Source organism: Sphaerodactylus townsendi, linkage group LG07 (genome assembly GCF_021028975.2).
Source record: "Sphaerodactylus townsendi isolate TG3544 linkage group LG07, MPM_Stown_v2.3, whole genome shotgun sequence".
NCBI lineage: Eukaryota > Metazoa > Chordata > Lepidosauria > Squamata > Sphaerodactylidae > Sphaerodactylus > Sphaerodactylus townsendi.
Window position 1 is genome coordinate 62,534,166 of NC_059431.1, and position 27,395 is coordinate 62,561,560.

The 27,395-nt window shown below is 40.4% G+C and overlaps 1 protein-coding gene and 1 long non-coding RNA gene across 2 annotated transcripts in view; one reads left to right on the forward strand and one right to left on the reverse strand.

Moving 5' to 3' along the window:
• The first annotated feature begins 2,684 nt into the window (after positions 1–2,684).
• Positions 2,685–15,276, forward strand: LOC125437264. Its single transcript, XR_007245155.1, has 3 exons — positions 2,685–2,782; positions 12,023–12,144; positions 15,199–15,276. It is a non-coding gene; the product is annotated as an uncharacterized LOC125437264 (long non-coding RNA).
• A 5,429-nt stretch (positions 15,277–20,705) lies between these two features.
• Positions 20,706–27,395, reverse strand: part of LOC125436987 — a 42,327-nt gene continuing 35,637 nt past the window's right edge. Inside the window, exon 3 of the mRNA XM_048504362.1 lies at positions 20,706–21,403. Within this exon, the coding sequence (XP_048360319.1) occupies positions 21,333–21,403 (71 nt within the window). The 3' untranslated portion in view covers positions 20,706–21,332. The remainder of the gene's footprint in view (positions 21,404–27,395) is intronic.

The window sequence follows — 27,395 nt, forward strand, 5'->3', positions numbered from 1 at the left end:
CATATTTAGTTTTCAAGTCTGTGACCTAAGAGTCTTTAGATTGAGAACATCTTGACTGGTGACCCTCAAATTAAGGCACAATGGTAAGTGGTCACTTAGAAAAAATCACCAATACAAAATGTCTGAACCAAATTTAGGAGGTAGGGGGAGATCAAAATGTAATCAATGACACTGGATAATCAATTACACATAACCATCCTTTGTGCTGAAGACAGAGGAATATGAAGTGAATAGTTCAAGGAGTTAGGGGCTGGAGGTTCTGTGCCTGACATTAAATGGAAGAGGCTGCCTCATGTCTATATGCATTCTTCTTATCAGGGACTGTCAGTTTTGCACAATTTGGTGTGTTGTTCTCAATGGGGGCAGTGGTGAATGATCCTTCTTGAGTCAGCTTTTTACTGATGGTTTGTTGTGATCCATTTATTTTCCCTATGATGATTTCCAGATGCTTTCATTCTTCTAGAATCTTATTGATATTTTCATTGTCCTTACACAAGAAAGAGTAAAGAGAGTTATGTTTGCAGGTTGGGTGATAGCAGAGGCCTATCGGGGGAAATAGTGCCCTGGGACAACACCTTCTCTGGGTGCCCCCCGTTCCCCCTGCACCCCCATGCTCAGGGGCATGGCTTGGGATGTGGCTCGTGGGCACCAAGCCCTGCCCCCTGCCTCCCTGCTGTCCCCAGGGCCTGTGGAGGACAAAAGCCAGCCTGCACAGAGGCCGGGGGCAGGGCTCAGGGGTGGGACTGCCTGCTGCCAAGCCACACAGTCCTGCCTCCCCGCAGGCCGGCTCCTGCCGTAACCAGACCCTGGGGAGGGCAAAAGCCGACCTGCACAGAGGTCAGAGGTGTGGGGCTCAGTAGTGGCAGGTGGCCCAGGTGGGCACCATGGCCGCCTGCCCCTGAGCCCCACCTCTGCAGGAGCCAGCCTGCAGGTCCTGGGGATGGCAGGAGATAGCCTGCAGGGAGGCAGGGGCAGAACTTGGAAGTGTGAGGCTGGGGTGTATGCTGTTTCATCACGTGGGGGTGCCTGGTGCCCCCCCATGTGACTGAAAGGTGTATGGCTGGGGTGCAATAACCCAGAGGCCACACACCTCTGGGTGGTAGTGATACTAGGAACCAAAAAAATTATATCTGGGCAATAGAACACAGACCTGGAATGCCAAGACAAATGTGATTCTGGGAGTTCATGAATGGAGTTCCTGGAAGGTAGAATACCCAAGTAGCAGGCATGCATAGGTCCAATTTGAATCAGGGCTATGACAAGGGGAGCAGGTTAAGTTTTCCGACCACACAATTTTTTTTAACCTAAAACACCCCCACAGAGCTGCTATTGGCATGCAGGTGTTCATATCAGTACCTCTAAGCTTGCCAGTTGGGAAAAATATAAGGCTACTTCATATCTGGAAAATGGCACATTCCCTGGGCTACAGACCCATCCTGAATCTGTCATTATTATTTTTTAATTGCTGAAGCTCCATTCCAAAACTTCCTGCTTCACATCTAATTTTGCTTTTATTTCTGTCAGTGAAATTAACCAAGAATATGCCCTCAGATACCAGAATTAAATGAACAATTTGTACAGCACTCTGTAAGAAGAGAAGTAGTAGAAAACAGTAGGATGAGCTAAATTGAGGGGAATCAGGGATGGGTCTTGTAGATTTCATTAAGGGCTCCTCTTTCTACCCCACCCCCCATCTGAGCAATGATCTGGGAGTACCCTTGCTGTATTTCCCACATTCTGACATCTGACAAGAACTCTACAGTCATATGACAGTCATAGAAAACAGCCTCCCAGACAAATCTTCCTTTTTCAATTTGAGCCTGAACTTGTGCTACCCAATCACAGGAAGGCAGGTTAAGCCCCACCCTTTGCTCATTGCACAATATGTTCTTCTTGTTGCTGCCATAGTTACTAGATAGAAATCAAGGTCATCTTTGGTTGTAATGCTCCTGTACTAAACCAGATTTCTTCTTTTTTTAACAACTGATAGCTGTCACATATCAGAAAAAAATTAAATCATGTTTTCAGCAGAGAAGTGTGGGCTTAAGCTAATTCAAGTATAAACATGCTCAGACAGGATTTCTGTCCTTTTTTACTTGAAATTGTATTTTTTCTGCAGAACAAAATCCAGCTTGTGTTGTATTACAGTCAAAGCAAAGTCATAGATCTAATTTCTCTGCATTGGTATCATACAGAAAGTAAGAGAAGAGTTTAGACACTGTTCTGTCATTTATCTGTGAAAATTTCTGACACGAATGTTTGTTGCTAATTTTAAATGGGCTGAGGATACAGGATTAATGTGCTTCTGCAAATGAATTTATTATGCTTATTTTTTCCTTACAGGGCAAGATTGCAAAGATGTAAAGATTTGTAATTTATAAAATCAGATTAATTTGTAAATTAAGCAGTTTTGGTATCAGATACCCAGTGTGTAAAGTATACAGGATAAATGAGCACCTTTCTGGAGCTGCAAGAAAAATGAGGTGGCTAAACTTTATGTTAGCTACCAAAATATTAAAACTCAGCCAAAAAGCTGTTCCAAAACCAAGATTGTCTGGAATACATTATCTTGTATACTGTAAGCGCAGTTTTCTAAATTGGGGGTTGGATCTGGTTTCATATAGAGTTTGCTTCAAGACTGAGGAAAGGTGAACTCATGAGTTTTCTTTTACTTTCAGCAATGATAGACTATGGAAATAACAGAGCAGAAGCCAGCTGGTTTGTCTCTCTTCTCAGATTTGTTGACTTCTTCCAGAATGCATGGAATTTGTGACATAAAAAGGTGAGATTTAACACTTGATTACCTTACCAATAAAGGCACGTAATTCTAGAGGGGTAGCTGTGCCATGGCAAAATGTAATAGTATCTTCACAAGCCCTTTTCACACAATAACTGATGTGTTAACATCCATGCTGAATATTAGGAACTGAAGAACTTTTGGGAAAAAGAAAGTACAATGTGATTCTGAACAAGCTTGTGTCAATATTATCCTTTAGATTATGTAAACAGAGCCATCCTCATGCTTGCTGCTATTTTTATAGTATTCAGACCACCTTTAGTTGCTTCAGACATAAGTGTATTAAACAAACTGTACATTAGAGATGTGCATCTACCTATTATTATAGAAAACAGTTCTCTTTGTTATTGTTAATGAAGATGAGCAGGAAAGCATACAGTATGTAATGTAAAAAAAGAAATAGAGAAGAAATCTAAATTAGCTAAGTAGGAACAATCTACCAGACTAGCAAATATAGCAAATCAATTGTACTCCTTCATACACAGGTTAATCACATGTTATTAGCAATGAAACACACCAGAACCTATAATATAAACTGTTTATAAGAACAATATTAAAACAGTTGAAATGACAAACTAGACAGGGAGAAATTGCTATCTCTATAGAATCAAGAACACTTTCCGCAAGTTGAGCCTTTTCTGCATGCGCAGCCTACCATATATTTTCCTGAATGTCTTGGAAGCATTTTCTGTGACATCTTTCTGCACATCTCCTTTCCCTTGTAGTTTTGGGGTTTTTTTCTGTCCTTGTGTCTTCAGTTGTATTTATTCCACACATTGAAAACATATTATTCCTGATGGTGGTGGAATGTCATTCCTGATGCAGAAGAACAACCATTTTTTCCCTTTGTGCTAGTGTTACTGCAGTGACATTTTGAAATGGCATTTCAAAGATACCCCAGCCTCTGTTTCTAATATTGAAAACTATCAACCCGAAATAGAAGCTAAAAACAACTCATGGAACAGGTGCCATTACCTGAAGAATCACATTTTTCAGCCAAACTTGATCTGCAGTAATGCACAATCTTTACTGCAGCAGTCCCTGGTTACATGCAGCAGTTATTCCTACTACTTTCAACCACCCCCAGCTTTAAAATTGCTCTCTGCCTAACATTACAGTGACAGTCCGATATGAAATTGAGAAACCTGATCTAAGCAACCCCTGGGGGGTTTTTTGTATCTCTTCTTGAATAAGATAGTGTTCTATGTGAAATTGACAAAGTAGATCCAATCGATCATGCTAGTTTGTGTCTCTGCCTCAACATTACATTACTTGTTCAATAACCTTACCTGGAAAATAATATCCCATTAAGCCTTTATTAAAAGAAGATATTTCTCTCTGGGTCAGTTGGCAACCTTAAGAAGTGACAAGTTTCCATGGAGAAATAGTGGTGAGGAGAGAGATACTTAATCTTTCTCTGTCTGCTGCTTCTACCAGTATGTTGACGTAACTGGTTTTATTGTTAGGATTTTAAATTCTGTTAATGGCATTTTTATTGTTGTTCACTGCCCTGAGCCCTTCAGGGAAGGGAGGTCTATAAATATAATGTAAAAAATATATATGCTGAGAATAATTCTCTCACAAAGTGTCTTTTTCCGGTTACACATGTTTGCATATAATGCATTTTTAACTGCTGCCTTAAATATGGATTAGTTTGCTGCTGTGATGAAAAAGCCAAACACAACATTGCAGTGTTCTGCCACTACTTAGAATAAGAAAAGATAAGGAAGGATGTTAGGAGAAACACATGGAACTACACTGTACTGAGACAGACCAATTAGTATTGTCTACTCTGACTGGCAGCACCTCTCCAGGGTCTCAGACAGAGACCTTTCACACCACCTGCTAATTGATTCTTTTAACTGGAAAAGCCAGGACTTTGACCTCAAACCTTCTGCATTCAAACCAGTTGCTTGCCACTGAGCCTCATTCCCTTAACTCAGGTGTAAACCCTACAGCCCTATAATCCTGTCCATGACCTGGTTGCCAAGGACACCTGGATAACTGGAGAGTTAGCACAAGTGGCCCAGCTACTATAGAATGGTGTTATATACAACCAGCCTTCCATTCACTGTCTGAAATGAAGAAATGTTTTCAGAAATTTATTTATTATCAGACATTTATTTATGGTCCAGGAGAATCATCCTAAACTGGGCTACTCAGAATTCTAATCAGATCTATTCAATGGGGTTTATTCCCAAGAAAGTGTTCTTTGCATTTCGCTGTAAATCTGTCATTTGATTAAGAAATAAATGTAAACCTGCCCCTTCAGAATACCATTGCAATGCATAATAATTTCAGTGTTTGTTGCACTGTGCTATTGTAGATTTTCAAAACAATTTTTGCAAACTATTTTGTATCCTGAGATCTTTTACATAGGACCCATGTAAAAGAGAAAAGGTCACTAGTTACTGCACTACATGGGAAATCATGTGCTCTCTAAAGAGGCTATTATAAGCAGACAAACAATTCCGCCTCCTAAGGGGTAAAGACACTGAGGCCAAAGATTGGCATCAGATCAAAGCACTGCTGTCTCCAAAATGGATGCCCCTCAAAGAGTTTTGGGATCCATTTTGTGTGTTAAGCTTGGGCAGGAAGGCTGTTGGGCACTGAACTTTTTCCTCTGGCCCTAAAGTATGTCTGGCTGGGAAATGGGGCTAGCTAATCCTCATTGTGTCACCCTAAGATGATGTAATCAGTGCTCTGAGCAGATCATTACTTATCCTATCTGTATCCATCCCTGCAATCAATCAGTATTTAAGAGAATAGTCCAGGGATTCTCTTGGGTAGCAACAACCCATCAAGCCTCTGCTACTCTTTCTTAGGAATCCCAGTAAAGCAATCAATTCTTTGTCTCTGGCTTTCCTGCCAGCCTATTTCATACTACCTCATGATCCATTTTGAGGTATAAATATTGGTCCTTGGCCATTGATGGTGAGCGTATGCATCCCGGAACTGTATATCTACTCTACTTTGCTCCTGCAAATGTTTCTCACTTTCCTCCTCAGCACTGCTTCCTTGGACTTCTCTTCAAGACTGGTGACTATCACCCATTCCTCCCTTTTTTCTCTTAGCCAGCTCTTGTATGCTTTTTTTTGTGGCGTTCTTTGCCTGAAATATATTTCTTATTTTATTATTCCTATTATTTTAGAAAACCCATTTCAACTATACCACCTCCTGCTCATTTAAGAGTTTTCACCTGGGACTATCCTGGTATACATAGGTTATTGAGCCCAGTTATCTCCTCTCACTCTCTATCTCCAGCTAATTCCCTAACTTAAGTGGAGACTGCCAGCTTAGGGTAACACACTGGCTTTTTTAAACCTGTGAAAGCAAGCCTATTCCTCCCCCAATTTCTTTTTGGACTTTGTTGTCATGGAAATAAATAAGGAGAGTGTTCTCACCCTGGCGTAAAATTATAATAAGTGCATAATTGGTCTCAAAACTATTTTTAGAACAGAGGTTTTTGAGAAGAATGAGTGGACAAATATCAGATGCCAACCTGTGCAGGGCCCAATTGTGGCTTGGATTCAGATCTTTTGAGTACTGTGCACTGGCATTTCACATTAGAAACATTGATTAGCTATGTGTTGGAACTATGTATGTTTAATGAGACAATGTACCCTTTGAAAGTATGTTAGAACAGGGAAGTAGGAAATGAGTCAGAAAATATCAGACAACCCTCTGTTTTGACATTTAAGGCATTATCCTGCTTTTTTGTTGTATATCTAGGCAGACAAAGAAACAGGAAATATGTCAGTGAGAGGCAGAAACCACCAAAAATTCCTTTTTCATATAGCAAAGTCTTTCTGGCATTTTGTTTAAGCTATGCCAGGTATACTGGTGAGAAAGCCAAGAACAATACTTGGAAGGGATAGACCTATGTGGAAAGAAGTAGATGTTCTTTTTTCTTTGAAAAAGTTCTGTCAGGTACACAGAACATCAACAGACAGGTTGAGCCTCATAAATTAATTGAGAAAACATTTTGTTGGATCTACATTATGCTTGACCTGTTTATATTCTCACACTTCTATTTTTTGCCTTTGAATGAAATCATGGGCTTTGCAGAAGTCAGGCAATGATTTGCTCTGATACTAATGGTCTTTCCTGTGGTTTCCATTGATTATTGCTTTTATTTTTACTATGTTACTATAGAAATATTTTCTATTCTCTGGAAGAACTGCTGAGGGTGATTTCCCACAATGCAACCTAAAGTACAGGCCACAATCCTCTCTATGATGGGTTGCAGCCAAGTCTGAAAATTAGTTCTGGTGGGTTTTCCGGGCTGTGTGGCCGTGGTCTGGTGGATTTTGTTCCTAACATTTCGCCTGCATCTGTGGCTGGCATCTTCAGAGGTGTATCACAGAGAAAAGTCTGTTTCACACTGTGTCTAAGGCCGGTTCTGCACGGCCACGCTCGGGGGTGCGTCGGCGTATACAATGCCAACGCACACCCCCCAGAACCGTTCGGGGCAGGGAAGACAGCACAGCACTGCGCCGTCGCCCGAATGACGTACCTTCTCTGTGACCTTCCGGTGCATCGCCCAGTCCAGGGGACACGCCCCCCTGCCCTGCGCGACAGCTCTGGAGTTACAGGGCAGGAGGGTGCGTGTCCGCAGGCCTGGGCGACGCGCTGGAAGGTTGCAGGGAAGGTAAGTCGTTCAGGAAAGGGGGGGAATGGCGCCTTCCAGCCGCTGCCATTTGCACAGCAGCGGCTGGAAGCCGCTGTTTCCAGAAAACCTCGCTCAGGGAGCGAGGTTGGGAAACAGCAGCTTCGCGCCACTAGGGGGGAGCGAGGGCGGCGCTGCTGTGATGCAGCTGTGCCCCCCATGTGAACAGCTCTTTAGGAACGTCGTTTTTGCTGTCCCTAGGGCGCTGTTATTGGCCCGTGCGGAAAGGGCCTAAGTGAGAAGGGAAAGTTTAGTGTGGTATATTGTCCGTGTCCCAGGGTGGGGAACCAATTATTAAGTGTTTGGGTGGAATTTGCTATGCAAAGGTGTGGTTGAGTGCATTGTATTGCGGGTGGGGTTATCAGTCCATTTTTTAAGTGCTGGGAGCCAGGCTTTGCTAGTTTTTAATGTCTCTTCTTTCTTATTGAAGTTGTCCTGGTGTTTGTGAATTTCAATGGCCTCCCTGTGCAGTCTGACATAGTAAGCTTCTCTTGTCCTTTGCTGAGCGTAGCATTTGCTGTATTTTCCTGGTGGGTTTGAAGATGGTCTGTAGGTAATGCTTTTTCATCAGTTTCCCTATTTGATCTGTGATTCCCTTGATGTATGGTAGAAATATTTTTCCGGTGGTGGGCTGTTTCTTCTCAGTCCTCTGGGTTTTTCTTGGCCTTAAAGCTCCTCTGATTTCTGTAGTGGAGTAGCCATTAGCCTGCAGAGCTACACTCAGCAAAGGACAAGAGAGACCCCCTCACTTCTGCAGAAGTATATCGCATACCCTGTAGCTGTGGAAAGGTCTACATAGGAACCACAAAACACAGCATTCAGACCCGTATTAAAGAACACGAAAGACACTGTCAGCTTAACCATCCTGAAAAATCTGCAGTTGCAGAACATGTGTTAAACAAAACTGGACATAATATTTTATCTGAGAACACTGAAATTCTGGACAATTCAGAAGCTTACTGTTAATAGCAATGAATAGTCTTGGCATACATTGCTTCTTACAGTTAAGACTAAGTGGCAGTTTCACCCCCAAAAATGAAATCCCCTGTAAGCGGCTTTTTTTAAATAGGCTCTGGTGCTAGAAAAAAGGGGGACACACTTCACCCAGCACCACAGAAAATCTTGTAAGAATGCCAAGTTGCAAAGTCTTTAGTGTCAATTCATTAGCATTTGCAAACCTAGTAAAAAAGTGTTTTCTAAATGGTCAGCAGTGCTTACTTCTGAACTTGTGAACAGGGGCTATAACATAGATGAATGTTTCATAGATTTAAGTATTTCAAAGAAACAGACTTTTTCATTCTCCCCCCCCCCCCCAAGATAAATGTCCATGACTGATTTAATGAAAAAACGTGGCACTACTAAATAGATCTATAAAAATTTATTTTGGCACTATGAAAGATTTAACTGTCATTAGGACTCTGGTGCCACAGAGTATAAAGCTCAGTTTGATTTAGTTGCAATTAGGTACCTCCCACCCTCAGACTCTGCAAGTTCTGTAGGGGTGATGGAAACCTTCTAAATCTATTACATGAATTTCCCACAGATTGAGAGAGAGAGACTCCATGATTTTTCCTGCTTTGTTGGACAGTTATCTCATTCTGGTAATGTGGAATCTATACAGACAGGGGCATTGTATTTTTGGATGCAAGAGATGTCCTCAGCTATAGGGAGAAAGTGCCTGTTCTTCTTGACCCCCTTGAAGAAGCTGATTAGTAAAGAGACTTTCTCAGTGCTTGTGCAACCAGTTTAACCTGCCCTAGGTTAGCTGAACAAATAATCTTTTTGGATTCAAGAATTTTATCCCCAGCTGGAGAATAACAAGACATCTTTCAAAACTCCAAAGATTCTTGAGTTGCATTAATTAATTCATGAACAGTTGAAGAAAATGTGTCCTGTTGACTTTCATCTTGGATAGGAATCAATGGCTTTGCTATCCTGCAGTATCAACTTTCTAAATATCGGCACCATGATTTCATTACAGGTCACACAATGGAGTGTATGTTGCTGAATGAAATACACCCAGGCAGCTATTCACTGAGATTAAATACACAATCTACTCAGAAGGGAGAGGGGCCTTTCATTTCAGCTTGGCTGAACAGAAGGAGAAAATGTGTCTCTGTGTGAGCACATGTGCACAAACACATAGAAGCCACGACTTTTAACTAAATCTATGCCTGAAAATATCATAATGCTAAGTTTGAATGTAGATGAAATGAAGATCTATGAAAAATTTAGTAATAGTGAAAAAGTTATGCTAACAGAATATAAGGAGAGGTCTGGGAACATAGTGCTATGTATTCTACCACCTCTTCCTTCAGCGTTCAATCCTTCCTACAACTGTTTAATCAAAACCATTTCTTCCAAAGGGGAAAAAAAGTTTTGCATGAATACTGAATCTGCTTGAGAGGTCTCTCCACCTCAGTCTTCATCAAAATTTTGTTTATGCTATTAAAAACAGAAGAGACCCATGGAGTAGTGGCAAGTTGCAGTACTGCAGTCAAAGCTATGCTCAAAACCTGAGTTCAATCCTGTTGGAAGTCAGTTTCAGGTAGCCGGTTCAATGTTGACTCAGCCTTCCATCCTTTTGAGGTAGGTAAAATTGTTGCTGCAGAAGGCACCAGGCAGGCTTACCCAACTCCCGACGGGACAAGGAATATCAGGAGGCAGGGGGCTTGAGAATTACTCAATTACATTTTATTGAGGCCGACAGCATCTCCTGTAGCAAGGGTAGGGGATCGATGAACTGGCGAAAAGAAAGGGTTTTTATAGGCAAAAGTATGGGAAGGAATGTCTCCAAAACAATTCAAACATTCAAACATTAATACATCGATTTGCAGAGTATTGGCATCTTGATGGCAACGTTTAAGATTTCAACATCTGCTTTCTCATTCAGTACCTAAACATCCTGGTTCTCGATGACCTTGTTAAATCAACAAAAGGAGCCCTTTACAACATTCAGTGGTACTTTAGAAATGCAGATGTTTTCTGTAGCCATTGTACTTGAAGGCTAAATGTACTTGATTGCAGAAGGCAGGGTGTGCCATGGTGGGGGGTGTATTCAGCTTATCAGTATTCAGAGAGGCAGAAATTCTACTTTAGTTTAACAAACATTCTGCAAACTATCTTCATAAAGGTTGACAGGCAATTAATATCTCAGGCTTCATAATACCATTTTCCTACAAATATAAGCATACAAAAATAGAAATACAATGCAGTAAAGAAAGGTACATTAGGATCTCGAGGACAAAAAGCATGGATCTTTTGAACAAAAGAAATCATTCTCCTTAAAGCACACACCCATTATTCTCAGGGACCCTTGGGGCAGACTACATGGGTTCTTGATATATTCCTTCAGGGAAGGGCTATCCTTTCTGCAAGTCAAAAGGACTTTATTCTTCCATGGCCCTTTGTTGCCACATCCTGTGTATGTGTCAGTTTCCTTGTCAGCACTTTGGTGAGGTAAAGGGCTTGGGCTGAATATGGCTTCATGAAGAATTCTGAGATACAACTTTGGCCAAGCTGAAATAATACTGGCTGAATTAAAAATTAGAACAAAAATGCTTGTAAGGTTACAAAATGAGTACCCAGCTTGCTGTGGACAAAGTCTAGATGACTGGGGAAGGCAATGGCAAACCATCCCATAAACACAGTCTACTCAGTAAACATCACAATGTAACATTACCCCATGGGTCAGTAATGACCCAGTGTTTGCTTTGGGGACTACCTTTACCTTTTAAATAAAATCAGAGCTCGAGAAGTCAATAGAAGAGGCATAACTGAGAAGGCCCTAACAAGAGCTACCATCCCAAAGTGGGGAGACCCAACATCTGACCTCTATGACCTGAAACCTACTCCAGCGTTATTAGGCCCTCAGTGTTGGTGGGAGATTCCCTGAACCCAGCTCATGTTACCCCACCAATACTCTAAGCATTGGATTTTTTAAAATTGGCAGTGTTGCCTTCAGGCCTGTATCATTTCTGTTAAAAACCTCTAAGGCTCATTCCGCACATGCAGAATAATGCACTTTCAAACTGCTTTCAGTGCTCTTTGAAGCTGCGCGGAATAGCAAAATCCACTTGCAAACAGTTGTGAAAGTGGTTTGAAAACGCATTATTTTGCGTGTGTGGAAGGGGCCTAAGTGACACAGGGCATTACCAGAAACTATAATTTCACCATAGAGTTTGTGGTGATTCTTAAAGAATCATTTCTGTTGTTTAGCTTCTCCCATAGCTGAAGAATGATCTCTTTTTATGGAATGCACATATGTTACATTTCTTCCACCTTTCCCTCAAATTAATGCACAGTTCTTTGACTCTAGGTGTGCATTAGCCACATAATCTATGACTTTTCTGTTGTTTCCTATGCTACACTTGTAAGCTATAAGCCTACTAATGAAGAGCAATAAAGGTTGCAGCAAATGATTGCCTCAGTTTCTTATGGAATTTCAGCACAGATTTGCTAACATGAATACAGCCAATGCTATGGTTTTGTACCATGTAAGAAGTATATATTCTGATAGATAATATGTGCTAAAAGAGTAACATTTATTTTTCCAGAGGCGCTATAATCATATAACAGATGAAGTACTGAGGTTGGGCTTAAAAGTTCTGGACTCAAATTCCTGCTCAGATAAAACTCACTGCATATCCTTGGGTATCACTTAACTGATTTCATAAATGTGAGTACTATAAATGCATGCCATGTGCATCCTTTATTAGGTCCTCAGTATTGGTGGGGGATTCCCTGGAAGGATGAGTACAAATGAGGTGAATTTTAAAGTGCAACAGTAGTTCGAATTCCACATTAAGCAAAGTTCTATGACATGAATAGTTTTAAAATAACATTTGGCTCATTCCGCACGTGGAGAATAATGCACTTTCAAACTGCTTTCAGTGCTCTTTGAAGCTGTGCGGAATAGCAAAATCCACTTGTAAACAGTTGTGAAAGTGGTTTGAAAACGCATTATTTTGCGTGTGCGGAAGGGGCCTTTGCTTATGTTGCAGATTTGCCTCCTACAATTAGCAGAAGCAGAATCAATGTGAGTCAATATGGGGTGCAGTGGTTAGTGTCAGAGTAGAATCTGGGAGATTCAGGTTTGAATCACTGCTCTGCCTGGGTCACTTTGGAGACAATCAGCCTAATCTACTTCACAGGATTATTGAGAAAAATTGGAGGAGAGAAGAATGGCGTAAGCTGCTTTGCATTCCCACTGGGGAGAAAGGTGAGGTATAAAGTGAGCAATGCTGGATTCAGAAGCCCTATTCTCTGCTCATTCTGCTCAATCCTACATCTGTGAAGAAGTCACAGCCATTGCCCACACATTTTCAAGTCTGCACATCTTTGCAGGGCTAGAAACATACCTTTTTAAAAACTGAAAGCTGAGACTCCCAGGACCCTGAATCCTGCTGTGGCAAGTTCCAATATCGAGCACAGTTGCAGAATAATTTGGAATATGCACAGTTCAGTATTGTATTACAGTGCCATGTGAAGCCTGAAAATATAGTCTGCATTGATTCCATAATAATCCTATTATAGGGCCTGGGGTGCTGATTTGGTGCAGAAAGGAATTGGCACAGCCTGGGGCACTTCTTTTGCACTATATAGTGCTGAAATCAGATGCACCATAATAGCAGATCCCCCAAGTGAGAAGGAGCAATGCAGATGTAACCCAAATGTGGAGCAGTCTTAATGATATGAGAAAAGCATTTTAATGATCCCAGTGGGGTAAATCTTTAGTACATTAAATAATAAATCAGTGAGTGATCACATGGCATTTTTTCCTGTACAAGTGATCCTTAAGCTTTGAATGAAAGGTCCAAAGTCGGTTATGTTGAAATTGTTTCCTCCAGTTGGGTCAGTTTAACTGTTCTTAATCTTGGTGAAAAATTGCTTGTCTCAGAACAGTCTTGTGATAAAAACTCTTAAGTATGAATGCTGGAATGACCACAATGACATTTGTTCTGAAAAACCTTTGACTTAGGGAGAGCTTGCAAAAGAGGAGCATGAACAGTTTGCAAGTTATTTATGGAATTTATATACCGGTAGACAATTTTTTTTTAAAATCAGCAATATTCAGCAGAAACAATCAGAAAAAAAAATCAAAGACATACTTTGACCTCCATAGTTAGAAGACAGGTGACAACCATAACAGCAAATCTAGTCTCTTGCTTTTGGACGGAGATGTTGTGTCTGCCGCTGTTTTATCATATATCTCATTACAAGAGACATAGTTATTCTCATCTGAAATTTGATTTTCTGTTTCCAAATTATATGTTTGTAAAATGAAACTAGTCTATTACATTCTGTCTCACAAAAAGATCTCAAGAGATTTTGAAGTTATCCTCCGCCACTTCTTGGGCCTTCTTTGTTGCTTTGCTTGGGTCCTAGTGCCCACTATCCCTCCCAAGCCCCCTCCAACCCCACTGAAATCTAAAGACCCCCCTTCCCAAGTTTAAAGTAAATTGGACCAAGTGATTCAATGTTACAGATGTCCATAGTAGATGTCTCTTGGCACAGACACCTCTACTGATACATAGAATCATAGAGTTGGAAGAGGCCATACAGATTTGCTGCCTGAACTCAAGCTCCTCAGACTGAATTGCCAGCAATTGCATTTTATAGGATCCAGTTGGAATCCTGTGTCTGCAGCAAATTTGATGATGGTGCTAGGAGAAGATGGTAGGTTTCTGGAAAAGAGAGAAACAATGGTATCCTCCATTTAAATACACACACATACACACACAAAAGACATTTGATACATGAACAAATACATAAGACATTTGATCCAGTACTAGTTTTTAGACTTTGACAGCCAACATGGGGTACAGTTGCCAAGTCTGTGTTTGGAATTTCTGGAGATTTGGGAGCTTGGGGGTCAGTGGCATTTGGGGAGTGGAGGGACATCAGCAGGGTATAATGCCATAAAGCCCACCCTCCAAGGCACCCATTTTCTTCAGAGGAACTGATCTTTGTACTCTGGAGATCAATTGACATTTCAGGAGCTCTCCAGGGCCCACCTGGAGGTTGGCAACCATAGCATGAAGTATTGGTTAGAATGACAGAGTAGGCTGTAGGGAGAACCAGGTTCAAATCCTCACTTTGCTGTGTAAATTTCCTGGATGACCTTGAATCAGCCATATATTCTCAGACTAATCTACCTCACAGATTTATTGGAAGGGCAGCATGGAGGAGATGAAAGTAATGTAAGCTTGTCTGGGTCCCTAATGGGGAGAAAGCTGGGAGCACAGTAGTTAACAGCAGTGGACTCTAATCTGGTGAAGTGGATTTGTTTCCCTGCTCCTACACATGAAACTTGCTGGGTGACTTTGGGCTAGTCACAGTTTTTTCAGAACTCTCTCAGTCCCACCTACCTCTCAAAGTATCTGTTATGGGGAGGGAAAAGGAAAGGTATTGTTAACCACTTTGAAACTCCTTAAAGGGAGAGAAAAGTGGGGTATAAAAATCAATTCTTCACATAAATAATATACAATAAATTAATAAATATTCAAATGATGGCTATCATTTTGTCCTTTTTATTTCTAATCAAATAAAATCTCTGGTACATGCTACACCCATAGCAAACAAAATCATGAAATTAATTCATTTTTTCTCCTTTCCCTATTATTTTGGTTGTCACCTTCTATCAAGTGCTTGATGACTTCAAAGCTTGCATCCTATTTTGTGATATTTTTGTTGGTATTAATAAAATACATCACAGCTGTTTTGTTTACAGATACAATTGCATGCGGAAACCTCAAGAGTGCCCAGCTTTTTCTTTTTTAATAACCACAGAATGGTTGCAATACAGGCTGAAAAAATATACAATTGATATGGTATGTAACTGGACCGGCTTTTATTGATGAACTATCACCCTTTGTACATACTTTATGTTTCATTTTTATGAATACTGTTTTTGTTCTCTTGACAAGCTGATGGAAATCTACACCTATACATTGAACAAGGCACTGCTGTGTTTGAAAGAAGGGCAATGTCATCTGTTTGACTTAGCATGAAGCTGGGAGACAGCCAGCAACATGGGATCTCAAGCAGGCTCTGCCACTTTCTACTTCTATGTCCTTGAAGAAGTCATTAAATCTTTCCATTTACCTGAGTGGGAATACAGTCCAACTGCACAATTAGTTGTGACTCAGTTTCTTTTTGAATCCTAACAAAACTTGTGGAAGAAAAAGTACCAAAAGTGCCAAACGATGTCAGTTCTGAAATATATCCTATGCTTAAAATGATCACTTGTTTTTGAAAACAATAGTGTTGAGAAGCGTTTTAACACCCAAATTCCTAAAATGTGTAAAAATGGCAAAGCTCTTATGCTCTCTTTTTAGAGGTTTAAACACAGATTCCCTAAACTAACAAGGCAGTATTATTGGGAGAAAGACACCCCCCCCCCACCCCGGGTATTATTAAACATCCTCGACTCATCACTGCTGTTGTAAAACAGCATCCTGTCCTTTCTCCCTCAGAGATGTTTTACACGTAAAACCGCCCCTTATGATTAAACTTACATCTGGTTTGCCCCAAATGTCTGTCTTCTTGAAAACAGCTTCTATTTGCTTATTCCATCACCATTTGGATAGTCTTTGCATTTTTCTGCCCTGAAGTTCACATCAACTGAATATTTTTAGGTTTATTTAACAGGGAAGTATTGCTTAGGATAAGATTAGAAAGTGACAGATGTTAAACTATGGGGAGTGTGCTCTTTCATGAACTGGTTGGCCAGAAAGCTTGCAGAATCTTATAATCTCCTCCTTAATTACTATATATCTACTGGTTTTCCTCAGAGTTTCAAACAAACACTACGTCATCTGGAAACCTCAAACCTATGAACAAAGCACCTGCCATAAGCAATCAGCAGATTTGTTTCAGATAATGAAAAAAACCACAGAGTTGAAGGACCTGTTCATCTTTTACACTTGAATACTATTCAGTGTTTCCCATAATACCCAGTTTGGATGTTGTCTCACCTTCAGGACAAGCTGCTATTCTTCTTTCTAAGCATATTGACTGATGATGAGTTGCTATGCCAGAAGTCATGGCATTCTGTGTGCAATAGATAAAATCATTTTAAGATGGGGATTCGCTCCTTTCAAAAATTCCACAGGGGTCCAATCCTGAAAGCCAACCTGATGGCACTCCAGCGGGTGGAAACCCAGGAAGTTTTTCCCTTCTAGAGGAGGCTTGAAAACAATGTGTGGGGTGGGGGGGAGGGGAAGAGGCATCTTGGCAACAGCAGAGCAGAGGAGAGGTGCTTGCTGGGACACCTGTCTCCATCCCTGCATGCTTTTTCATCACCCAGCAAACATCAGTACTTACCTTGCTATCACGAGGAATCCGCCCCCCCCCCACATTGCTTTCAAGCCTCCTCAGCCAAAGGAAGACTGCCTCACTCTCTGCCCAGCCAGGGGGCTGTCATTATTCTGCAAGTGCGCAAGGGGCCAAAGTAGAACCTGGGTCTCCGCAATCTGAGTTTCACACTCTAACCACTATATCACACTCATTTTTAGTTGAGTGGCTGCTGTTGAACAGTAGTAAGCAGCCAGGCTTGGGTGAATTATGCAAGTCAGTTGATAGCAAGTTACCAGGTGGTTGCTGCCAGGCGTGGCCCGTCTGAGTCCTCTAAAAGACCAAAATAGCCTTGGAAAGATCCCTGCCTCCTCCCTCTGCCTTTTACTGACAGGAACCAAGTTTAAACAATATTCTTGTGCTTGTCTATCAACCCTCACAATGTCCCCCAACAAGGCATTTGGGTTTTTTTTAAGCTACAGACACTCTTATCATTTGTGGGGCTGCCTGCCCCCAGTGCATTTAGAGTTTAGATTTTTCTACAAATCTGGGGTTTTTATTAAGTTTCTACAAAGATCTGTCTTGTCTGTTCATGGTGTCAGTCTCCAGATTTAAATATCCACAAATTTGGCCACATTTAGAATTAGATATATTGATGATTATTACCAACAACCTTCTGAACTGTGACAAGTGGTAGAACATCACTAAATATGTCAGACAGACACGTATAGACAGAAAACCATGACATCAGCAGCTGGATGTTTCCCCCCATTTTGATCTTAAATACATTTTCTTGAAAGCCAGCTTAGACTTACTTCCAGAGAAGGGTTAAGAACATTTACGAAGATTTATGTTGTATGTGCAGTTTCCACGGAGAATAAGTACACTATCCCATGCCAAAACCATCCTAAGCTGTCAGGCTAGTGCGTGTCATTGTAGGAAAAATACCAATGTTGAAGAGGGAAGGGCCAGAAAAAAAAATCCACTCCCATGTAGAAATTTTCTCCCCATTAAGGGATGAATGAGAGAGTTCAATTCAGCTCTGCATTCCAAGTATCAAAACAAAATGTCCTTGATTATGGATTCAATATTTTGTACTTTAAATTTAAAATGTACTGTTGTAGATTTCTTTTGCATAAACATTTCTTTGAAGTTTTCTTCATGCAGCAAAAGGCTTAAGAATGGTTAGTTTATTTGGATCTATAGGATTTGGTCTGTATTCCAATGGGCTAATGCAAGTTATCATAGGTATTCCTAAAAGGAATCCCTTTCTCCAAAAGTACCAGTCCAGACCAAAATATATATAAACTTGTGGGACAATTAAAAAAAAACCTGCCTGTATGTTTTCACTCCGAATAATTCTCACCCAGAAATTATAACATTGTAACATAGATGGAAGGTTGTGAGAACAAAGATACACCAGTCTTTTCATATGCTAATACATACAGAAAATCCTGGCAATCCTTTCTTTAACAGCTGTATGCAGATGAAGACAAGGTGGTGTATGTCAAGATCTGAATAAAATACATACAGATCTGTCAGTTACATTTTTTACTGCCTTAGGAGTGGCACTTAGAAGCCACTGTACAGTCATTTTATCTGGTGCATATTCAATAGGGGTCAACTCAACCTTGAATGTGAACCAGGTATTGTTTCACACTGTACAGATCTTCCTCTCTAGAACCAAAGGTGAAATATCTTGCCAAGGAACAGAGGGGAGGATTTAACAATATTGGTCCAAGGAACCATGACGACTTCACCTGGATGAGCTTTTCCAAACACTGTAGAACATTGCTTTACTTTTGTAGCAATTTAGACTAGGCTTGCAGTGGGTATGCCCATGATTCTCTCTCTCCTCTCTTGTAAGGTAAATATCAGTATTTATGGAGAGCTGTTAGAGATAGTTAGCTGTGCAAGTTGGTTGAAGCAAAAACAATGCAAAACCTTATGGTGTCTTAAAGACTAAAATATTTATTGGGCAAAAGTTTTCATGTACTAGAGGCTATATGCATGAGAGCCCATATATTTAAAATTATATATGATATGGACAAACAACGCACACACACACACACAATAATATATATAAAATAAAGCGGCCTTTCACTGAAACACAATCCATCGAGATTTGCTCTGCTCATTTAATACCTGTAGGAAGGAAAAGAACTTGTTCTTAGCTATTAATCAGATATTTATACAGTGTTCTGTTTGTATTATGATAGTGCAGAATGAAACCGGATTTTGAAATGCTGGGGCAGTGGCAGGGTTAGCTGCATTACAATTGTTTGAACTCAACTTCAATCCATACCAGATTCTCCATTCAGATCCATCAAATTTTCAAACCAGCAGTGCCAGATTTTCTTTCTAAACCTATATTATTACACAAATTCTGTCCCAAACGTTTCTCAATAAGTTCAAACTCAAAACTGAATACATTTTCATTGGAGGACTTCTGAGGTTCTTAAACGTGAACCAGAATGACACATTTCAGCACACTCTGAGAATCTGAATTTAATCTTAATTTTATTTCTTACCAGACAGTAGGAAGGATGGAGGGCATAAGGGACTGTGCTGCACTGTGTAAATATAAGTTCTTGGGGAGGAAATTTGGAAGGTGGAGCCTATGGCATTATATCCTTCTTACATAATTTTCCTCTCTTTTTTGTTGTCTGTACAATGATCCTGTGAGGTAAGTTAGACTGAAAGTGAATGACTATTCCAAAATCACCCAGGGAGCTTCTTCAGCAAGGTGAGAATTCAAACCTGGGTCTCCCAGACAGTACTCGAAAACTCTAACTGCTATACCAGACATGGCTTTCAGAGGGTGGCTGTTGTTGAACAGTAGCTGGCAACCAGGCTTAGTTAAGTCATGCAAGTCAGATACTACTAAGTCACTCAGATGATACTGCCTGGCCTAGGTTTACCAACTTCCAGATGGAACCTGGAGTTCTCCCACAATTATAACTGAACTCAGGAGAACACAAATCTGTCCTCCCGGAGGAAATTATTGCTTTGGAGGGTCGACGCTATGGCATTATGTACCACTAAGGCCTCTTCCCTCCTCCACTCCTGCCCTCCTCAGCTGGCAATCCTAGCCAGGCATAACCCCAAATGAATTCTCCCTCAAATGCTAAAATAGGTTTGGAAAGAGTACTGTCCTCTCCCCCATGCCTTTTATTGCTAGAACCAAGCCTGAAATCTGTGGTTACCAGGTTGCAAACCTGGGGTCCTACCAAGTTTGTATAGAAATATATGTCTTACCCATTCATAGTTCCAGTCACCAGATTAGTATATGAATACTGTACAGTATTTTGAATACAGTACTCCCCTTACACTGCAAGCACAAATCACACCCCATGCTGTGCCTGAGGATCCCCTTGATCTCCAGTAATCACCCTAGATAGCAGCAAAAGGGAAAGGAGAAAAATTCTATTTCGCTAATGGAATTCAATTCTTTACCCAAGGGGTCCCCAATGTGGTAGCCATGGCGCTGCGGTGCCCACCAACATCTTTCCTGGCACCCGCCTAGTGTTTTTAGAAAGTTAGTGGGGTCAGTTGGGGCTTTTGCCCAGCAAAAGCTTCTGATGGCCATTGGAGGTATGTTTGACTCTGGAGATAAAAATGGTGCTTCGGCAGCAGGTGCCACCACAGCCCAAAGATCTTGTGAAAGCAACCTGTGGCAACCATTGTATGGTAGGTTCTGCTTCCTATGGCAGCCATTTTGTGGTTATGCCCATGCTGTGATAGAATTCCAAAAGTGCCCTTGGTGCTGTTAGGGTCCCCAACAAAATGGCTGGGGACCCTAACAGCACTGAGATTGGATGGACTCTTTTTACCACTTCCAAAAACGTACTTAAATACATGCCTAGGAATGAAACAGGTTCATAGCATTTTAAATATAAGTATAATGAGTAAATAGACTCAATAATATTATCTATGAAATGGTGAATTTTTGAAGTTTTTAATTAATACAGTATATTGTATTTACATACTTGTTAGCCAAACATGCTTTAGGGGCTATTTTCACTTGCTTTGATCGATTAACCATATAAACACATGGGCCAAATTTGAGGTTAAAAACTAGTCTCCCAAATCCATGTTTGTACAAGGATAAGCAAACAGACTGGCAAAAGAAAAGGTGCCATGAAGTCTTTCCATGTTTTGTGTATATGGTACATAGAATGATCTATGAAACATTAAGTATTGAAATTAACAATATGCAGCTTGATCCTGCCAATGCATACTTATATATTTCTTTAATTTCAGTAGGAATACTCTGAATTTGGTCCTGTAAGACTGCAACCTTACATTTAAGAAAGTTTAAATGGTTTCAGCGTGGTTTAGCACCAGTTCAGACGTACAACTGGACACCTTTCTTTCCATGTAATCCATCCTTGGGTGTAGAATTACAAAGAAAATTTTCTGTAAGAAGTGGGCTGTAGATGGCTACAGTTCATGTAGCTGGCAGCCAATTCTGTGACTGTAATGGTGATCCAGTACACTGCAAAAACAACTTGCAAGATTTTTCAGACTGAAAGTATGGTGTACTACACATCCACTAAAGAAACTGGACTATGTGTGCACATCTGTAAACTCATCCTTTCTGCCAACCATCCAAGTCTTTTGTTGCAGTGAACCTGTAGCTGGAAACAGAAAAACATAATCAGTACCCGTTATCATTACCCTGTGATCTTTCTGATGCAAACAAAGGCAGGTCTATAGCCACATAAATTGCAGGAGTGGGTTCTGCTGAATTTGAGCCTCAACACATATGCATTTCTCTGGCCTGCACAAGCAGAATAATGCACTTTCAATTCACTTTCACAATTGCAAGTGGATTTTGCTATTTCGCATAGTAAAATCCAGCAGCAAAGTGCATTGAAAGTGGATTGAAAGTACATTATTCTGCATGTGTGGAAGGGGCCTCTCCCTTTCTCTTTAATATATATCATATGTGTGCTTTTTCATAAAGGCCATTTACACCTTTGAGTTCTGCCTCACAGCAAGTTTACCTTTCCTTCCCCATAGACTTTCTTTTATGCATTGTTTTTGCCCGGTCTGAAACCTCCACGGGGAGAGAAGCTGTGCAGTTTCCAAATGCTGGCAAAATTTAATTTTTCCTGTTGCTTCGCTTTCCCCCAGCGAAGCTAAACAACTAAACTGGAAGCGTAATTCTTTATCTGGGTTTTGTTGCTCCTTCCTGCCTCCCTCAGCCCACCCAACAGCAGCTTTTCCTACTCTTCTGGCCATCATTTCCAAACATTCAGAAAGGCTTTTGTGTGTACGTGTGTGTGTTTTTAAAATCCTGCTAGTCTACTGCGGGAGCAAGGGAATTGTCTATTGAGCTATTGGACACTACGAAAATAAAGGTGGGGCGAGCTTCCCCAAATGGAGTTTACAGGAAAACAACAAGCCATGTAATATTTCAACTTTTGCCTCTGTTGGACTGGAAGGAATACTTTAGATAAGAAGGACCCTTTTAAAATGCAAATTGTGTAGGCAAAAGGGCTATGCTGGTATGGTACATTTATTGTGTGTATATGTATATAGTAGAACACGCTGTGCCTCCAATATAATCTGTGTGATATAGTTTGGTCCTACTGGCTGGAGCCTTTGGATCCAGTTTCTAGCTCTTGTATGTTAGCTAATGCTGATAGTTGTAAGAAGTACGTTCCTTGCAAATAACGTTGTTACTTTGGACCAGCTTTTCTCTGCTGAATGAACCTGAGACCAGTGCCTGAATGAGTACTCCAACCCTATTTCTTGTGTAAACAGAAAACATGGAAAACCCTCACTGCAAATCAAACAACCTTGAGGCAAGCAGAAAGTATACAAAAGCCCACAGTCTTTATGGTAATTGCTTCAATACTTACCTGCAGTGCAAGTGTACTGGTCTGGCAATGTCTGTTCATATTGCATTGATATCCTAAAATGTATATCTCATCCAAGCAAGTACTTTATTTTCCAAGATGGTAAATTGTGGGATTAGTTTGGAGGATTAAGCTCTCAGATTCTGGGGTTGAAACCATAAGTATTACAATAATTATTGACTTTATTATTTGCCAGATTCATTTTCTTACATTTTAGGAATGTAGCAGACACTGAGTAGTTAAGAATTCATGTAATTATGCAGTAGTTTCAGAGGGCAGCTATGCTGACCTGCAGAAAAACTGATTTGAGTTCAGTAGCACCTTAGAGACCAATAAAAGTTTCAGGGTATATAAGCTTTCAAGAGTCAACTTGTTTCTGATGAAGGAACTTTGACTCTTGAAAGCTTATACCCTGAAATTCTTGTTCGTCTCTAAGGTACTTCTGGATTTGAATCTAAATGTAATTATGTAGTTTCAATCAAAATGCACGGGATATTTCATTATGAATTTGGCAGACATTCTAGGGATTCAAAGCAGGCCAAGTAACGACGAGGAATGAGTAACCATGTAAAAAGTCAGGCTGACTTGTAAGAATCTGCCTACTTGTTTTGCAATCTGGTTTGGCATTCTAAAGATGAATGACTACACTAATTTTGATGTTTCATATATGCCTGAACAGAGTAAAGCAAGATGTTTTGTTGCGAAACTTTCACTTCAGAAAGAACCAGGTTTGACTTTTGAAATAATGCTACGGTGGATGTTATTTTTTGTTCTCTAAACTTTCTTTCCATAAATAGAAATCCAGAGCCTAGAATATAAATCAACCACAGGCAATTCACCTCTATAATTAACGTAAGTAGGCAGTGAGTGCCATTTACTTTAAGAACTAATGCAGCTCAAAAATACTCCTCTAACAGTGTATTTTGGAATTTGCATTTTGAGCACGATGCTGAATATCTCATGACAGGGATTTATTGTTCAACTATTCCACAGAGATCTAGGTTGAATAATAGTTTTTGCAAAATTGGAGGTCCCTTCCAAAGCCAAAAAAGGCAACCCCCATATTAATGTATACAGTGGTCCTTTAATGGTTAGAAACCTTAGTAAATTACTCAAAATGATTTTTTTTGGTCATTTTGTAACTGCCAACTCCAGCTTCTCATCTCCGAAGATTTTAAAATGGTTTTCCATAATTGGTGGAGAGCTACCTAGTCGAACAACCATATTCCAACAGTCTCTGATACTGTGATTTCAACTAAATATAGTACTAATATACACAATTAAAACCTGTTCAACATAACTAAAAATGTATGGGGATATTTTGTCAGGAATATAACACCTAAATACATACCTGTGACATTATCACCTTTCACTGTGGTTTGCTGACAACCACACTGCACTGCTAGGCAAATCACCTACCTATACCATCTTTCAATAGAAAAAAAATAACCCTCTAGACATATTCAGTTGCTATTACTTGCATCTTGACTGATAGCTTTAGTTGAATAATGAAAAACATCTACAGATAGAACAGATTGCTTTGAGAATTTTTAAAATTTATCTGAGGGAAAACATGTAAGCAGGGGGTCCCACAAGGACTGGTTTTGGAGGTGGTATTATTTCATTTGAGGGTTGAAGCTCCATCTCAATGAGAAAAGGCTAAAGAGCATGAGACTTTTCAGTTTAGAAAAGAGATAACGAAGGGAGGACACGATAGAGGTTTATACAGTTATGCATGCAGTGGAGAGAGCTGACAAAGAAAACTTTTTTCACTCTCCCAAAATATTAGAAGTCAAGGGCATCAAATGAACCTCATGGAGAGTAGGTTCAAGATACATGTTCATACTTTACATAGCGAGTGGAATTCACTGCCAGAGAAGGTAGTGATGGTGATAGATATAGACAGCTTTAAAAAGGGATTAGACAGATTCATGGAAGATAGCTTTATCAGCGGCAACTAGCCATGGTGACTAAAAGGAACCTCTGTTTTGAGAGGCAGTCAGCCTCCGAGGTCCCTTCTGCACATGCAGAATAATGCACTTTCAATCCACTTTCAATGCACTTTGCAGCTGCGTGGAATAGCAAAATTCTTTTGCAAGCAATTGTGAAAGTAGATTGAAAGTGCATTATTCTGCATGTGCAGAAAGGGGCCGAGTATCAGTGCCAGGAGGCAACATCAGGGAAGTCCTCTATGCCCAGTTGTTACACACCTAGAACAACTAGTTGGTCACAGGGTGGAATAGGATGCTGGACCAGATGAACAACTAGTCTGATCTAGCAGGACTCTTACATTCTTATGTAGAGTTACTCTGGTCAAAGGCCATTAATACAGCAGTAGTTTGAAGTATTTGTCCTGTCCTCATTTTATTTTCATTTTCACATATAAAAAGATTACATACAATACCATTGCCAAATGTCTGCTAAAGCCATTCCTTTACTTTAAACTTCCTCTACTAGTTTCTGAACAAGTGGACTGTGAGTCAGTTCTCAGATGGTCATGAACTAAATGTGAACATTTTTGGCATATTATGTATCAATTTCACTCAGATATGTAAAATAACTACTTGAGCCGCTCCTTGATCCTGCTATATTAGAATGACAACAACAAAGGTAATACCACTGTGCCATAGTTGTGATCCACACAAGGGAGAAAAACTTTCTTTACTCATGAATTGAAAACATCAATGTGTTCTCAATGGCTGCTAGGTTTTGCTTTGCCGCAAAGTTGATCTCGCATATAAAATGCCCTTTTTAAAAATTCCCTATCACCATATCCTCATTTATATCCTCCCCTCCTTCAGACATGGAGGATGAATAATGCAGATTCATGCCATGAAGTAGATTTAAGTTATCCCCTGTAGAATACTTCCAATAGTATACCATTGTTAGCAGAAAAATTAATTAGAATTCTATCCTCTAGTTCATTTCAGTATTCTTTGGAATACAAAGAAGTTAAAAAAGAAGACAAAACTGTCTCAAAACCATCATTAAAACAGCAAAATCAAAACCACATAATCATAAACAAACTCTCAAATCATGAGAAATCGAAAGCCCCACACCTGACCCAGAAAGTATCTACACTTGTCTCACAACTCAACAGGACTCTTGATCAAAAACCATTTCCAAACATCTAACTTAAACTGGCCCAATAACATATTTTTCAGTTACCAAGAGAAAAAAGTTCCTTTGCATTATTTCTGACATTTCACAAAGACTGTTGTATAAGAAAGTGGCAGCTATCCAAAATGTTTGGCTCTAACACAGACTGTATAACTCTCCAAAGTCAGGGTCACTATCGGTAACAGCAGCTCTCTAACTTCCTGTAACTCGCTAGCTGGCAGCCACTGCAGTGTAGCTTATGCATCCCATAGAAGATCCAGGAAAAGGTTGTGACAAAGTCATGTCTGAGGTTCTTCTTTTTTAAAGCTTTTATTTGTATCTGTGCTGTTTAGCTGGTAACTTCATTTCCACTGTTTTCCTAGTCCATGTTTTGTTGCAAGGACAGAACAAAACTTGGTAGCATGCTGGCAACAGGTAGGAGATAGGGATATTTTCATTACTCAGAAATAGCTATCATTAAAGAAAAGGTTGATGACCCTTGCTCTAAAGGAAGGGATCTCCAGTAGATGAAATGGTGCTGACCTCAGTTGGCATGAGTGCCTATACTGGAAGAAGTGATCGTTTGCCAGCATCAAGGGCAGGTCTGATCAAGGGCAGGTCTGACTAAGCATATCATCCAGAATGTATGGTGATCTTTCTACCAAGCTCTTACCTCTGCCTAGTTTGCTTAAGGAGCAGTAGATATTGTGAAACACCATGAATTCCCCCCACAATTTTAGGTTCTCTATATTTCCATGGCCTTAGCCGTAATGGAGGATTTAGAAGAGATCCTGCTCTTGGCAATGGTTTGAACAACTTCCTGAATACAAGCCATATAGTCCATTATTCCTGGATTATTCCACAAAGCCTCAGAAGTCTTGTTTCTTTACTTTTTAAAAATACCTGTGCCCAAGGACTTAGGTAAAGGGGGGGGGGGTTTCTTGGATTCAACCTCCCCATTGCATATCTGAAGCTATGTCCCATTTGTGTTTTTGTATTTTTAAGTGTTTTTTAGTTTTTGGCCTGCAGGGGGCACAGTTTTTAGATTAGCAGCATCAAAATTTCTGAGATTTGTTGGGAGACTCTCCTGATGATACCACCCAGGTTTGGTGAGGTTTGGTTCAGGGGGTCTAAAGTTATGGACTCCCAAAGGGGGTGCCCCCATTGTTTCCAATGGGAGCTAATAGAAGATGGGGGCTACACCTTTGAGGGTCCATAACTTTGGACCTCCAGAACCAAACTTCACCAAACCTAGGTGGTATCATTAGGAGTCTCCTAAAGATACCTCAAAGTTTGGTGCTGCTAGTTTAACAACTGCACTCCTGACAGCAGGCCAGGCACCCCCCAAATTTCCCCAGATTCTCCTTTTAAATCCACCCCCTTTTGGCATGGATTCAAAGGGAGAATCCGAGGTCCCCAGTTTAAACATTGAAAGTGATGATGTTTCAGGGTGGGGGTAATCCAGCCCAAAACAGCATCACTTTCAATGTTGTTTTAACTGGGGACCCCAGATTCTCCCTTTAAGGTGGATTTAGAAAGAGAATCTGGGCTTCCTAGTTTAAACACCATTGAAAGTGATGCTTTGGGGTGGATTCCAGCATCACAGTGGCCGCCCATGGGGGGGGGGCACAAAACTCAGATTTTGCACTGGGCTCCATTTTCCCTA